The following is a 15909-nucleotide window of genomic DNA, read 5'->3' as shown; positions in this document are numbered from 1 at the left end:
TCACATCCCTTGTAAGCTGGTTTCCTAGCTATTTTATTCTCTTTGTAGCAATTGTGAATGGGAGTTCACTCATGATTTGGCTCTCTGTTTGTCTGTTATTGGTGTATAGGAAAGCTTGTGATTTTTGCACATTGATTCTTGTACCCTGAGACATTGCTGAAGCTGCTTATTAGCTTAAGATTTGGGGCTGAGATGATGGAGTTCTCTCAATATACAATCATGTCATCTGCAAATAGGGACAATTTGACTTCCTCTTTTCCTAATTGAATACCCTTTATTTCTTTCTCTTGCCTGATTGCCCTGGCCAAAACTTCCAACACTATGTCGAAAAGGAGTGGTGAGAGAGGGCATCCCTGTCTTGTGCTGGTTTTCAAAGGGAATGCTTCCAGCTTTTGCCCATTCAGTATGATACTGGCTTTGTCATAAATAGCTCTTATTATTTTGAGATATGTTCCATCAATACCTAGTTTATTGAGAGTTTTTAGCATGAAGGGCTGTTGAATTTTGTCAAAGGCCTTTTCTGCATTTATTGAGATAATCATGTGGTTTTTGTCTTTGATTCTGTTTATGTGATGAATTACGTTTATTGATTTGCATATACTGAACCAGCCTTGCATCCCAGGGATGAAGCCAACTTGATCATGGTGAGTAAGCTTTTTGATGTGCTGCTGGATTCAGCTTACCAGTATTTTATAGAGGATTTCTGCATCAATGTTCATCAGGGATACTGGTCTAAAATTCTCTTTTTCTTCTTGTGTCTCTGCCAGGCTTTGGTATCAGGATGATGCTGGTCTCATAAAATGAGTTAGGGAGGATTCCCTCTTTTTCTGTTGATTGGAACAGTTTCAGAAGGAATGGTACCAGCCCCTCTTTGTACCTCTGGTAGAATTTGGCTGTGAATCTGTCTGGTCTGGGACTTTTTTTGGTTGGTAGGCTATTAATGATTGCCTCAATTTCAGAGCCTGTTATTGGTCTATTCAGAGATTCAACTTTCTCCTGGTTTAGTCTTGGGAGGGTGCATGTATCCAGGAATTTGCCCATTTCTTCTAGATTTTCTAGTTTGTTTGCATAGAGGTGTTTATAGTATTCTCTGATGGTAGTCTGCACTTCTGTGGGGTCGGTGGTGATACCCCTTTATCATTTTTTATTGCGTCTATTTGATTCTTCTCTCTTTTCTTATTAGTCTTGCTAGCGATCTATCAATTTTGTTGATCTTTTCAAAAACTCAGCTCCTGGATTCACTGATTTTTTCAAGGGTTTTCTGTGTCTCTATCTCCTTCAGTTCTGCTCTGATATTAGTTATTTTTTGCCTTCTGCTAGCTTTTGAATTTGTTTGCTCTTGCTTCTCTAGTTCTTTTAATTGTGATGTTAGGGTGTCAATTTTAGAATATTCCTGCTTTCTCTTGTGGGCATTTAGTGCTATAAATTTCCCTCTACATACTGCTTTAAATGTGTCTCAGAGATTCTGGTACATTGTGTCTTTGTTCTCATTGGTTTCAAAGAACACTTTTATTTCTTCCTTCATTTTGTTATTTACCCAGTAGTCATTCAGGAGTACGTTGTTCCGTTTCCATGTAGTTGTGTGGTTTTGAGTGAGTTTCTTAATCCTGAGTTCTAATTTGATTGACAGTTTGTTGTGATTTCTGTTCTTTTACATTTGCTGAGGAGTGTTTGACTTCCAACTATGTGGTCAATTTTAGAATAAGTGCAATGTGGTGCTGAGAAGAATGTATATTTTGTTGATTTGGGGTGGAGAGTTCTGTAGATGTCTATTAGGTCCACTTGGTGCAGAGCTGAGTTCAAGTCCTGGATATTCTTTGTTAACCTTCTGTCTCGTTGATCTAATATTGACAGTGTGGTGTTAAAGTCTCCAATTATTATTGTGTGGGAGTCTAAGTCTCTTTGTAGGTCTCTTAGGACTTGCTTTATGAATCTGGGTGCTCTTGTATTGGGTGCATATATATTTAGGATAGTTAGCTCTCCTTTTTGAATTGATCCCTTTACCATTATGTAATGGCCTTCTTTGTCTCTTTTGATCTTTGTTGGCTTAAAGTCTGTTTTATCAGAGACTAGGATTGCAACCCCTGCTTTTTTTTTTTTTTTTTTTTTTTTGCTTTCCATTTGCTTGGCAGATCTTCCTCCATCCCTTTATTTTGAGCCTATATGTGTCTCTGCACCTGAGATGGGTCTCCTGAATACAGCACACTGATGAGTCTTGACTCTATCCAATTTGCCAGTCTGTGTCTTTTAATTGGGGCATTTAGCCCGTTTACATTTAAGGTTAATATTGTTATGTGTGAATTTGATCCTGTCATTATGATGTTAGTTGGTTATTTTGTCTGTTAATTGATGCAGTTTCTTCATAGCATTGATGGTCTTTACGGTTTGGCATGTTTTTACAGTGGCTGGTATCACTTATTCCTTTCCATGTTTAGTGCTTCCTTTAGGAGCTCTTCTAAGGCAGGCCTGGTGGTGACAAAATCCCTCAGCATTTGCTTGTCTGTAAAGGATTTTATTTCTCCTTCACTTTTGAATCTTAGTTTGGCTGGATATGAAATTCTAGGTTGAAAATTCTTTTCTTTAAGAATGTTGAATATGGGCCCCCACTCTCTTCTTTCTGGCTTGTAGGGTTTATGTAGAGAGATCTAATATTAGTCTGATGGGCTTCCCTTTGTGGGTAACCCAACCTTTCTCTCTGGCTGCCCTTAATACTCTTTCCTTCATTTCAACCTTGGTGAATCTGACAATTATGTGTCTTGGGGTTGCTCTTCTTGAGGAGTATCTTTGTGGTATTCTCCGTATTTCCTGAATTTGAATGTTGGCCTGCCTTGCTAGGAGGGGAAGTTCTCCTGGAAAACATTCTGAAGAGTGTTTTCCAACTTGGTTCCATTCTCCCCGTTGCTTTCAGTACACCAAACGTAGATTTGGTCTTTTCACATAGTCCCATATTTTTTGGAGGCTTTGTTCCTTTCTTTTCATTCTGTTTTCTCTAATCTTGTCTTGTCGCTTTATTTCATTAATTTGATCTGCAATCACTGATATCCTTTCTTCTACTTGATTGAATCAGTTATTGAAGCTTGTGCATGTGTCACAAAGTTCTTGTGCCATGGTTTTCAGCTCTATCAGGTCATTTAAGGTCTTCTCTACACTGTTTATTCTAGTTAGCCATTCGTCTAACCTTTTTTCAAGGTTTTTAGCTTCCTTGTGATGGGTCAGAACACGCTCCTTTAGCTTGGAGAATTTTGTTATTACTGACCTTCTGAAGTCTACTTCTGTCAACTTGTGAAAGTCATTCTCCATCTAGCTTTGTTCTGTTGCTGGCAAGGAGCTGCAATCCTTTGGAAGAGAAGAGGCACTCTGGTTTTTAGAATTTTCAACTTTTCTGCTCTGGTTTCTCCTCATCTTTGTGGTTTTATCTGCCTTTGGTCTTTGATGTTGGTCATCTACTGATGGGGTTTTGGTGTGGATTTCGTTTTTGTTAATGTTGATGATATTCCTTTCCATTTGTTAGTTTTCCTTCTAACAGTCAGGTCCCTCAGCTACAGGTCTATTGGAGTTTGCTGGAGGTCCACTCCAGACCCTGTCCGCCCGGGTATCACCAGCAGAGGCTGCAGAACAGCAAATATTGCAGAACAGCAAATATTGCTGCCTAATCCTTCCTCTGGAAGCTTCATCCCAGAGAGGCACCCGCCTGTATGAAGTGTCTGTCGGCCCCTACTGGGAGGTGTGTCCCAGTTAGGCTACACAGGAGTCAGGGACCCACTTGAGGAGGCAGTCTGTCTGTTCTCAGAGCTCAAACACCATGCTGGGAGAACCACTGCTCTCTTCAGAGCAGTCAGACAGGAATGTTTAAGTCTGCAGAAGTTTCTGCTGCCATCTGTTTAGCTATGCCCTGCCCACAGAGGTGGAGTCTAGAGGCAGTAGGCCTTGCTGAGCTGTGGAGGGCTCCACCCAGTTCGAGCTTCCTGGCCACTTTGTTTACCTACTCAAGCCTCAGCAATGGCAGACGCCCCTCCCCCTGCCAGGCTGCAGCCTCGCAGGTCTATCTCAGACTGCTGTGCTAGCAGTGAACAAGGCTCTGTGGGCGTGGGACCCGCCAAGCCAGGCACGGGAGAGAATCTCCTGGTCTGCCGGTTGCTAAGACTGTGCGAAAAAACACAGTATTTGGGCGGAAGTGTCCTGTTTTTCCAGGTACAGTCTGTCATGGCTTCCCTTGGCTAGGAAAGGGAAATCCCCTGACCCCTTGTGCTTCCTGGGTGAGGCGATGCCCTGCCCTGCTTCGGCTCACCCTCCGTGGGCTGCACCCACTGTCCAGCCAGTCCCAATGAGAGGAACCAGGTACGTCAGTTGGAAATGCAGAAATCACCCATTGCATGAGTATCAATAGTTTAATCTCATTAGTAGACTTTATTCCATTATATAAAGACAGTATATTTTATTTATTCATTCTACTGCTAATAGACACGTTTCTTCTAAGTTTTGGTATGTTTCACATAATGTTCATATTGTGCTTTGGCACAAATACATATGTATATCTGTTGGGTGTATGTCTTGCAGGGGTATTGCTGAGTCATGAGAAATGCTTATGCTTAAAAGGTTTGATAGATACTACGAAATAATTTTTTTTTATTTTTTAGTATTTTTTATTATTTTAGTATTTTATTATTTTATTATTTTAGTATTTTAGTATTTTTTAGTAGAGACGGGGTTTCACCGTGTTAGCCAGGATGGTCTCCATCTCCTGACCTCGTGATCCGCCCGTCTCGGCCTCCCAAAGTGCTGGGATTACAGGCTTGAGCCACCGCGCCCGGCCACTACGAAATAATTTAAAGAGTGTATTGGCCAACCTACACTCCTACCAGCAATGTATTAAAAGTTTTGTTGGCCGGGCGCGGTGGCTCACGCCTGTAATCCCAGCACTTTGGGAGGCCGAGACGGGTGGATCACGAGGTCAGGAGATCAAGACCATCCTGGCGAACACGGTGAAACCCCGTCTCTACTAAAAAATACGAAAAACTAGCCGGGCGAGATTACAAAAAAAAAAAAAAAAAAAAAAAAACAAACAAACAAAAAAAAATAAAAGTTTTGTTTTCCATTTTAGTCATTCAAATGAGTATATGATATATCTCACTGTGTTTTAATTTGCATGTTCCTGATGATTAGTGACGCTGGAGACCTTTTTGTATGTTTTTGGTTATGGAGAAATCCAGTTTTAGTAATCCCAACACTTTGGGAGGCCTAGGGAGACAGATTGCTTGAGCCCAGAAGTTCAAGTCTAGCCTGAGCAACATGGTAAAACTCTGTTTCTACTAAGAATACAAAAAAATTAGCCAGGCATGGTGGTGCACACATGTAGTCCCAGCAACTGAGGAGGCTGAGGTGGGAGGATCACTTGAGTCAAGGCTGCAGTGAGCCACGATTATTATTATTATTATTTTTTGAGACGGAGTCTCGCTCTGTCTCCCAGGCTGGAGTGCAGTGGTTGGATCTCAGCTCACTGCAAGCTCTGCCTCCTGGGTTTATGCCATTCTCCTGCCTCAGCCTCCCGAGTAGCTGGGACTACAGGCGCCCGCCACCTCGCCTGGCTAGTTTTTTGTATTTTTTAGTAGAGACAGGGTTTCACTGGGTTAGCCAGGATGGTCTCGATCTCGTGACCTCATGATCCGCCCGTCTCGGCCTCCCAAAGTGCTGGGATTACAGGCTTGAGCCACCGTGCCTGGCTTGAGCCAAGATTATACCACTACACTCCAGCCTGGACAACTTGTCTCAAAAAAAAAAAAAAAAAAAGGAAAAGAAAAGAAAAGAGAAATCCACTTTTGTGAAGTACATTTGCTCAGTTTTTTACAGAGATGAAAATTGTCTTTGCTACTGATCTGTGGATGCTTTTTATGTATTTTAGATCCAAGCTCTCTCTCTATATACATATCCATCCATCCATATATATATCTTCTGTGATTTTTTGAATAATGAATGAGTTTTTAATTTTACCCAATACTTTTCCTGTATTTATTGAGATGATTATTCTTTTATTTGTACTGTGTAGTAAATCATTCATTAATTTTTGAATGGTAAATCAACCTTGCATTTATGGAATGAGGTATTATCATTTTTATAGATCACTAGATTCAATGTACTAATATTTTGATTAAGACTTTTACATCTATGCTTATGAGATATGACTTGTAATTTTCTGTTATTACAGTATCCTTTATATTTGACTTGAAGGTTTCTCTGTTCTCATAAGCCAAGTTGGGAAAAAAAGTTATGATACATTCTTTTTTTTTTTTTTTTTGAGACGGAGTCTTGCTCTGTCGCCCAGGTTGGAGTGCAGTGGCTGGATCTCAGCTCACTGAAAGCTCCGTCTCCCAGGTTTACGCCATTCTCCTGCCTCAGCCTCCTGAGTAGCTGGGACTACAGGCGCCTGCCACCTCGCCCGGCTAGTTTTTTGTAATTTTTAGTAGAGATGGGGTTTCACCGTGTTAGCCAGGATGGTCTCGATCTGCTGACCTTGTGATCCGCCCGTCTCGGCCTCCCAAAGTGCTGGGATTACAGGCTTGAGCCACCGCACCCGGCCTATGACACATTCTTTTACCATTTCTCTGACAGAGTTTATAAAAAGATTTGTGTTATTTCTTCCTTAAATATGTGGAAGTATTCAAAGGTGAAATCTGGGCCTGGAGATATCTTTGTGAGATTTTAAACCACAAATTCTATTTTAATAGATTTTAATCAGATTTCCTACTTCTTGAGTTAGTTTAACTGAGTTGTATTTTCAAAGGAGTTTGTCCAATTGATGTTAATTATCAAATTTATTGGTATCAATTTATCCATAACAGCCTTTTTTTTTTTTTTTTTTTTTAAGAAGGAGTCCTGCTCTTTCGCCCAGGCTGGAGTGCAATGGCGCAATCTCGGCTCACTGCAACCTCTGCCTCCCAGGTTGAAGCGGTTCTCCTGCCTCAGCCTCCCTAGTAGCTGGGAGTACAGGCGCATGCCACCATGTCTGGCTAATTTTTTGTGTTTTAGTAGAGATGGGGTTTCACTGTGGTTAGCCAGGATGGTCTCGATCTCCTGACCCTGTGATCCACCCGCCTCAGAGTATCCTTTTAATCTGTGCAGTATCTGCAGTGATATCCACATTTTTATTCTTGATATTGACAATTGCTGCTTTTGAAAAAATTTTTTTTTCTTGATTATTCTTTCTTGTTTACTTATTTTTTTAATTCTTTTCCAGGAGCCAAAATTTGGCATTGTAGATTTTCCTCTACTGTACAAATGATCTCGATTTCATTTATTTCTTTATTATTGTCTTCCTTCCACTGTCTTGAGGTTTAATTAGATGGGTTTTTGGAGGTTTTTCCTACCTTCTTGAGATGAAAGTTAAGATCATTTCCAAACCTGCTCACTTTCTAATGTATGCACTTAAAAGCTGTAAGTTTTTCTCTTAGGATAATTTTAACTGTACTCCATGTATTTTGTTATATCATACCCATTACCATTTAGTTCAAAATGTTTTTCCACTTTTATTGTAATTTAGAAAATTTAGAAATATGCTGCTTAATTTCTAAACATTTGAGAATTGTCCACTTATCTTTTTGTTCATTTACAGCTCAATTCCACTGTGGTCAAAGAACATACTACCGATATTTTCAATCCATTGAAATTTACAGGGACTAGCTCCATGGTTCAGCACATGATTAATTTTATCAAATGTTTCACATGCACTGGAAAAGAATGTGCATTTAGCAGCTGTAGGACATAGAGTTTAATATATGCCAATTACATCAAATTTTTCTTATCACTTGTATCCTTCCTAATTTGTCTTCCAGATACTGAAACTAAATATTAGAGGCTTATAATGTTAGAATTTTTGTATTTCCCTGATGGTTTGAACCTTCATTATGATACACCTTTATTTGAAGTGATGCTTCTTGCCTTAAAGTACACTTTATAACATCTTTCTATTGGTTATTCTTTGCATGCCATCTATTTCTATCCTGTTGCTTTCAATCTTTCTATAGTTTTATATTTAAGTATGTCTCTTATGAATATCATATCACTGAGATTTTTCAGTTGATTTTAACTTTAGTCTCCTATTTGGAGCATTTACCCTTTTAACATTTAATGTGATCACCAATATATTTCAATGTATATCTGTCAATCTGCTATTTATTTTTTCTTTGTCAACCTGTTTTGTGTTTTTCTCTAATTTCTTACTTTCTTTTATAATACATTAATAAACTACTTTTGTTTTTCGACTTTATTGTCTTTATTAGTTTTTAAGTTATATATTCTTTTACTTGGTGGTTACTTTAGCAAATATTCACAAAATATTTAAGTCTAATATATTTCTAGCATGCTTACCAGTTTCCACATGACACAGAGACCTTAGAATATTTTGACTTCACTTAACCAACTGTTTTTGTGTTGTTGTCATGCATTTTAATTCTGTATACACTTTAAGCCCCACAAGACATTATGACTGTTTTCAGCCACTATACATTTATGTTTATGCATATTATTTACTCTTTCTACTGCTCTTCATTCCTTCCTTATTTCTGTTTCCATCTGAGACCATTTTCCTTCTTTCTGGAGAACCTCCTTTAGTATTTCTTCTAGTGTAGATCTGCTGGTGACAAATTCTGGTGCAGGTCTGCTGCTGAGCTTCTGTTTGAAAATGTCTTCACAACACTTTCACTTTTGAAGGGTATTTTCACTGGGTACAGATATCTGGGTTGTCTTTATTTTTACACTAAAAGATAACAAGTCACTGTTTTCTTGGCTTCCATCACTTCTGTCCAGAATTCAGTTGTCAATTGTCAAGCAATTTCATTGCTCCTTTAGGTAATGCTTATTTCCTTCTGAATGCTTTTAAGAAATTTTTTTGTTTGTTTGTTTGGAGCACTGTACACATCTAGGTGTAGTTTTCTCTATATTTGTCCCACTTTAGGTTAAAAGGTTTTTATGAACCTGTGACTTGCTGTGTTGGCCATTATCTCTTAAAATGTTGCTTCTGCCTTGTTCTCTCTACTTTTTTCCTGGACTCCAATTATATACATTTAAGAACCTTCATTCTTTCCCCTATGTCTCTCACATCTATTTCTGTATTTCTCCATTCTCTTTGCTCTCCATGCCTGGATATATCTACCAACCTATCTTTCGGTTCACCAAATTTCTCCTCTTTTTCTCTTGAGACAGGATTTCACTCTGTTACCAGGATGAAGTATAGTGGCACGCTCACAGCTCACTGAAGCCTCAGCCTCCCAGGTTCAAGTGTTCCTCCTGCCGTGGTCTCCCTAGTAGCTAAGACTACAGGAATGTGCCAACATGCCCAACTGATTTTTGTATTTTTAGTAGAGACGGGGTTTCGTCGTGTTGCCCAAGCTGGTCTTAAACTCCTGGGCTCAGGTGATCCACCCAAGTTGGCCTCCCAAAGGGCTGAGATTACAGGCATAAGCCACCACGCCTGGCCCAAACTTCTCTTCTGCTATGACGATTAAACCTATATTTTCAGTTTATAATTTTAACTCCATTTTGCATTTCCGGAATTTCTATTTGATTCTTTAAAAATATATATTTAAATATATACAGTTATCCCTTGGAGAATGGTTCCAGGACACCCTCCCTGCCCCCCACGGATACCAAAACCCATGGATACTCAAGTCCTTCATATAAAATGGTGCTGTATCTGCATATAACAGATATACTTCCTCCTGTATACTTCAAGTCAGCCCTAGATTACTTATAATACCTAATATAATGCCTCACATTATTTTATTCTGTGGATTCAACGTAGTATTTAATACACAGAAAATTGAAGTTTTACTTTTTGGAACTGTGTGCAATGTTTTTTCCCAATTACTGTTTTTTTTTTTTGAGATGGAGTCTTGCTCTGTCACCCAGGCTGGAGTGCAGTGGCAGGATCTCAGCTCACTGCAACCACCTCCTAGGTTCAAGCGATTCTCCTGCCTCAGCCTCCTGAGTAGCTGGGATTATAGCTGCCCACAACTACACTCGGCTAATTTTTGTATTTTTTGTAGAGAGGGGGTTTCTCTGTTGGCCAGGCTGGTCTTGAACTCCTGATCTCAGGTGATCTGTCCACCTCAACCTTCCAAAGTGCTGGGATTACAGGCATGAGCCACCGTGTCCGGCCCCCAATTACTTTTGACTTGTAGTTGGTTAAATTCACAGATATGGAACCCATGGATACAGAGGGCCAACTGTATTTCAGTTCTTTGGCTAACTTCTCCATCTTTGTATCTATTATTTAAACATATTAATTAAAAATCCCTTAACATATGTATCTGGTAATTCACTAACTGGGTTATCTGTAAGTCTGTTGATATTGCCCACTAGTTTTTCTCTTAGTCTTATTTCTTTTTTTTTTTTTTTTTTTTTGAGACAGAGTCTCGCTCTGTCACCCAGGCTGGAGTGCAGTGGCCGGATCTCAGCTCACTGCAAGATCTGCTTCCTGGGTTTACGCCATTCTCCTGCCTCAGCCTCCCGAGTAGCTGGGACTACAGGCGCCCGCCACCTCGTCCGGCTAGTTTTTTGTATTATTTTTAGTAGACACGGGGTTTCACCATGTTAGCCAGGATGGTCTCGATCTCGTGACCTCGTGATCCGCCCGTCTCGGCCTCCCAAAGTGCTGGGATTACAGGCTTCAGCCACCGCGCCTGGCCCTAGTCTTATTTCTTTATGTCTGAGATTATATGGAAAAAAGTTACAAAGGCTCTGGATGATGTTATCTTTCTAGAGAGGCTTCACCCTATTCTTTCTGATGGGTGGCTTATTAGAAAAAGGAGCAGATCACCTTAATACACTCAAGGAGTGGCTCAAAGTTAGTTTGTAGTTTTTGTTAAGCTCAGTTTATCAGTAGTTTACCCCCATTCCTAGAGTGCACTTCTGCAGAGGTCTCATTGAGAGTCTACAGTACTGCCTAGGGCCCCTCTCTTCAAAAGGGGATACTGTAACTCTAATTTTTCTCTCCTTAGCATTGAGAGACTGCAGAAAACTTCAGTCTTCTTTTCTGATTAACGTCTTAGACTTTAAGAATTGAAAAAAGAAAATGCCTTGAGTGGAAAACCTCTGAGTTTCAGGTTGCCTTCTGCAGATGACTGGATCATGGTCCCTCAAGTCCTGTCAGTCCCAGATTTCAACTTTTGTCTCTAAAGTCCTATGAGATTGCTAAATGCTCTGCTGGCTTCTCTGAATCTTAAATGTGGCCTTCTGCCCAGAATATTGGTTTCTTGTCCTACAGCAAAAATTGAACAATTTCCACTAGAAGAAAAAGATCTCACAGATCTAGATTCACTACTCTGCATTCTCTTCTCTCTAAAATCTAGTCTCCTAAGGTACAATTTCCCTGGGCAGTTCCCTGATCTTGCCAACAAACATTTTTAGTATTGGTCTGACACAAGCTACTTCATCTTAGCTGGAAGCAAATGTCTCACTCATATTCTTTGCATTTTAATTCCTGAATCAAATTTCTCTCTGTACTTTACCATGACTGGTCTACTGCAAACAACATGGACACACATTTATATTTCAGATTTACATGCTATTGTAACAACTGTCAGTATGTGATTAATGAACAAGAAAATGTTGTGATCATACATCAATAAAAGCCTGAATTTTTTAAAAAAGATTACTTCCTTGAAACATAAGGTATCAAACAGTATGTGTACAGTATATTTTAGATCTCTGTGTACCCAAGAGATATATGTAAAAACAACAACCATCCATGCTGGTGAATTTTGCTATTCATGTTTAAATTTGTTGATCTTTAATTGTAGCTTACTGCATTAAGGATAATTCCTAGGAAGATTTATGAGTGTTTAAGGAAGTATGAAACCTCAATGCAGTGTTCTTCAAATTGTGGCTTATGAAATTAATTTAGTAACTCACATATAGTAATAGTAAAGTAATTCTATGAAAATCAATTTAGTTTTGTACATATATCACCAAACATGTGAACTGGATCATGGCATGAAACATATTTCTTACTGTGATTTGTGGTCAAAAAGTTTAAAAACCACTTTTCTGTAAAACTACCAAAAAGGCCTTAATTTATTTCCATAAGGCACAAAAGACCAACAGGTCTGTTATCTATTACTGATAAGAAGATAATTTCTTACCTTTTTAGAGCACTTGGCTGTGGTTTTCAGACAGCATTTCTTATGGCAAGCATACTTGCATACTGAAAAATAGGTGAGGAATGCAACAGTTTTAGAAATCGGCACATCAATGATAAGAACTTATCAAGTATACTTTATTTTAGACTTACTATTTTTCTTTAAATGTTAGACTGCTGTAAGTAATATGACATACATACTTTGTACAATGGTATAATTAAAAAGAATTTTAGCCCATTCTATTTGGTATAATGACATTGAAAACATGATCAAAATTTCTAGCCACAGTCAATGAAAAAGCTTTTTGTTCTTTCAAAATTGCTCATCCTGCTCCTATGCTACACAGTACCACTCCCCAATAAATTCCAGCAGGATACTTATATTTGTGGTTTGATTCACAAATTAGTGTTCATGTTCCACCACATATATGCTCTACAACATACTAAAATCTCAGAAATGCCTAGTAAGAATCATTCCTATAGATAAGGAAGGCATTAATGTCAAAGACCCTTCCTGAAATGAAAACAAATTGGGTAGCACAATAAGATATAAGAAAGGTCTTATTTATCATCTCTAAAGGTTCAGAACAGAGCTCTGAAGAACCAGAACATGAAGAATATTCAGTTGTGACTGGGAAGATGGGATAAAGAAAAGGTTCAGAGCTAAAATAATTTAGAGAAGTGGTGATAACCCAGGGTGGCTTGGCAGCTGGTGAATAGGAAGAGGCACATTAAGAGGAGGGTACTGAGAATACAGCTGCTTATTCATTTTGCTATACCAGCTCTGGCTTCTGTGTACCAATACCTGAATATCCTTTCTTCAGCTTGTAAAATGTAACTTGTAGGCTTCTGAAGGCCAAGATCAGGTAAGGGAGGCCATGTCACTGTACTGGTGAAATCATCAGGATAACAACAAAGAAAGTTAGCTAAATCTATTAAAAAATCAAATCAGGACAGGCACAGTGGCTCATGCCTATAATCCCAGCACTTTGGGAGGTCGAGGCGGGTGGATCACTTGAGGTCAGGAGTTCCAGACCAGCCTGACCAACATGGTAAAACCCTGTCTCTACTAAAAATACAAAAATTAGCTGGGCGTGGTGGTGGGTGCCTGTAATCCCAGCTACTCGGGAGGCTGAGGCAGGACAAGCACTTAAACCTGGGAGGCGAAGGTTGCAGTGAGCTGAGATTGTGCCACTGCACTCTAGCCTGGGCAACAAAGTTAGACTCCATCTCAAAAAAAAAAAAAAAAAAAAAAAAAATCAAACCAACCCAACAGTCATAAAAAAGAAAATCATTTAAATTTTTAGCTTTAAGTTACAGAAGAAACTAAACCTACAAGAATCATAGTTACACTAAAGAGTCAAATACATTTCAAACTACTTCCTATTTTCAGACTCATTATGATTTTTTAGACTACTGATAATAAAACCAAAGCAAAACTGCTGTTGAACCATGGAATAAGTAAATATATAGTAATAGTGGCAATTTTTCTGTGGCAAACTGCTGTCATACCGGATCTGGTCCTTTCCTGGTATTTGCTTCATTCAATTTTAGCCCACTAGTAAAAGCGAAGCTTCACAGAACTAATAATAGCACCAGAGCAGATGTATAAAATGAGTGGAGGCTAAAGGTCCACTGTGAGCCAGAACCAAGTTGATCTACAAAGAATCTCTACTCACATTTTAGGATTTATATATTTGTATATATATATTTATACGTGAAATAATATATATTATATATTTATATATTTTATATATTTATATTTTTCTATTGTAATCTGCTAAAAGGATTACAGTAGGAAAAGTACCTTTCTGACTATAATCTAAGAATTTATTCATTTATCCATCCATCCATCCATCTATAGGTCTATCTAACCAACAAATATTTATTAAAACTTACTATGTGCCATCATTGTTTTAGGTACTGATGATATATATTTTTTAAAAAAGACAAATCAGTTTCCTGACCTATAGAGCATATATTTTAGAGGCATAGACTGAAAAACAAGAAAACAAATACTTAATGTAATTTTGGGTGGTAATGAGTTCTATGAAGACTATTAAGTCTGAGTAAAAGAATAGAGAATTTTGGGGGGTGGGGAGCGGGCACAGTGGCTCACACCTGTAATCCCAGCACTTTAGGAGGACAAGGCGGGTGGATCACCTGAGGTCAGGAGTTCGAGACCAGCCTGGCCAACATGGCAAAACCCTGTCTCCACTAAAAACACAAAAATTAGCTAGGCGTGGTGGTATGTGCCTGTAATCCCAGCTACTTGGGAGGCTGAGGCAGGGAGAATCGCTTGAACCCGGGAAGCAGAGGTTGCAGTGAGCTGAGATTATGCCACTGCACTCCAGCCTGGGCGATGGAGCAACATCATCTCAAAAAAAAAGAATAGAGAATTTGGGGACAGGGTAGCATTTAAACTGGGGGTAGAAAAGAGAGCTCTCTGAGAAGGTGAGATTTGAGTGTAGGCATGAAGTAATTGAAATATGAAGTCATACTAAAATCTGGGAGAAGACCATTTTAGACAGAGTGAATTACATGTACAAGGCTCTCAGTGACCAAATAACATCAAAATGTCTGGTTTAGATACAAAGAATAGGTGAAGAGAGTATAGCAAGAGATGAGGCTAAAAATTTAGGTAGTGTAAATAACTCCTTTATGCTAAAGGATAATAAGACAACTCAAGGAAATAGAAATGTCAGTGGTTAAAAATATTCCTCAAAGATCTCTCATACTTACATTTGCAAACAGAGGCTCGGTCCATTATCCATATCAAAGAAGAACAGTATTCACAGTATGTAGGGATGCTATATTGGGTGGCTTTAAAGATGTGACCATTGTGTTCTTCCACCTGAATGAGAAAATTTAGCTACTTATATTAAAGCCAAAACAGTAAATGCTGCCCTAACATGGTGGGAAATCCTTCAATCTCTTGTTAAGTCTTCACTAGGCACTAATTCTAGAGGGACAAGTATGATCTTTTGAGAAATAACATAAAAATAAAATATATTTTTCCTGCTTTCCAAAAGCTAACAATCTAGATAAACATGACCAAATTATATGAAAAACAGAAAACAACACAACAGACATGTAACAGCTATCTTGTATGACTCTAATGTTACATTAAAAGCAGCAGTTCTCAAAGTATGTTTTCTTTTTTTGACTTTTTTGTTTTTTTCATTTTTTTTTTTGAGACTTAGTCTTGCTATGTTGCCCAGGCTGGAGTGCAATGGTGCTATCAGCTCACTGCAGCCTCCGCCTCCCGGGTTCAGGCAATTCTCCTGCTTTTGCCTCCCAAATAGCTGGGATTATAGGCACCTGCCACTGTGTCTGGATAGTTTATATAAACACTGGATTTTTTTATTAGTGACAGTGTTTCACCATGTTGGCCAGGCTGGTCTTGAACTCCTGATCTCAAGTTATCCGACTGCCTCAGACTCCCAAAGTGCTGGGATTATCGGCATGAACCACTGCTCCCAGCTAAAATATATATATTTTTTGTAATCTCAGGAAATTTTTACAGTTGAAAATTACTGATGACCTCAGAGAGCTTTTGTTTACATGAGTTACATCTGTTGATATTTACTATGCTAGCAATTAAAGCTGAAAAAAATTTAAAGTATATATACATTAATTTATTTTAAATTAACAATAAAGGTATTACACATGAACATAGCATTTTAATTAAAAACAACTATATCTTTAAAGTAAAAAAAAAAAATTAGTGGCAAAAGGGGTATTGTTTTACATTTCTGTAAATTTCTTTAATGTCTGAA

The 15909-nt window shown here is 38.6% G+C and overlaps 1 protein-coding gene across 12 annotated transcripts in view; it reads right to left on the bottom strand.

The window, feature by feature from the left end:
* The window catches only part of MYO9A (myosin IXA), a 301131-nt gene that overhangs the window by 37443 nt on the left and 247779 nt on the right, over window positions 1–15909 (bottom strand). For all 12 annotated transcript variants that reach the window (XM_031669215.1, XM_021941798.1, XM_031669218.1 and 9 more), the window contains 2 exons: window positions 14873–14984; window positions 12135–12196 (listed from right to left, as the gene is read on the bottom strand). In XM_031669215.1, the coding sequence (XP_031525075.1) occupies window positions 12135–12196; window positions 14873–14984 (174 nt within the window). The remainder of the gene's footprint in view (window positions 1–12134; window positions 12197–14872; window positions 14985–15909) is intronic.

Source organism: Papio anubis, chromosome 7, assembly GCF_008728515.1.
Source record: "Papio anubis isolate 15944 chromosome 7, Panubis1.0, whole genome shotgun sequence".
Taxonomy (NCBI): Eukaryota; Metazoa; Chordata; class Mammalia; order Primates; family Cercopithecidae; genus Papio; species Papio anubis.
The sequence above is the reverse complement of the archived record's forward strand: the minus strand, read 5'-3'. Positions and strand labels throughout refer to the sequence as shown.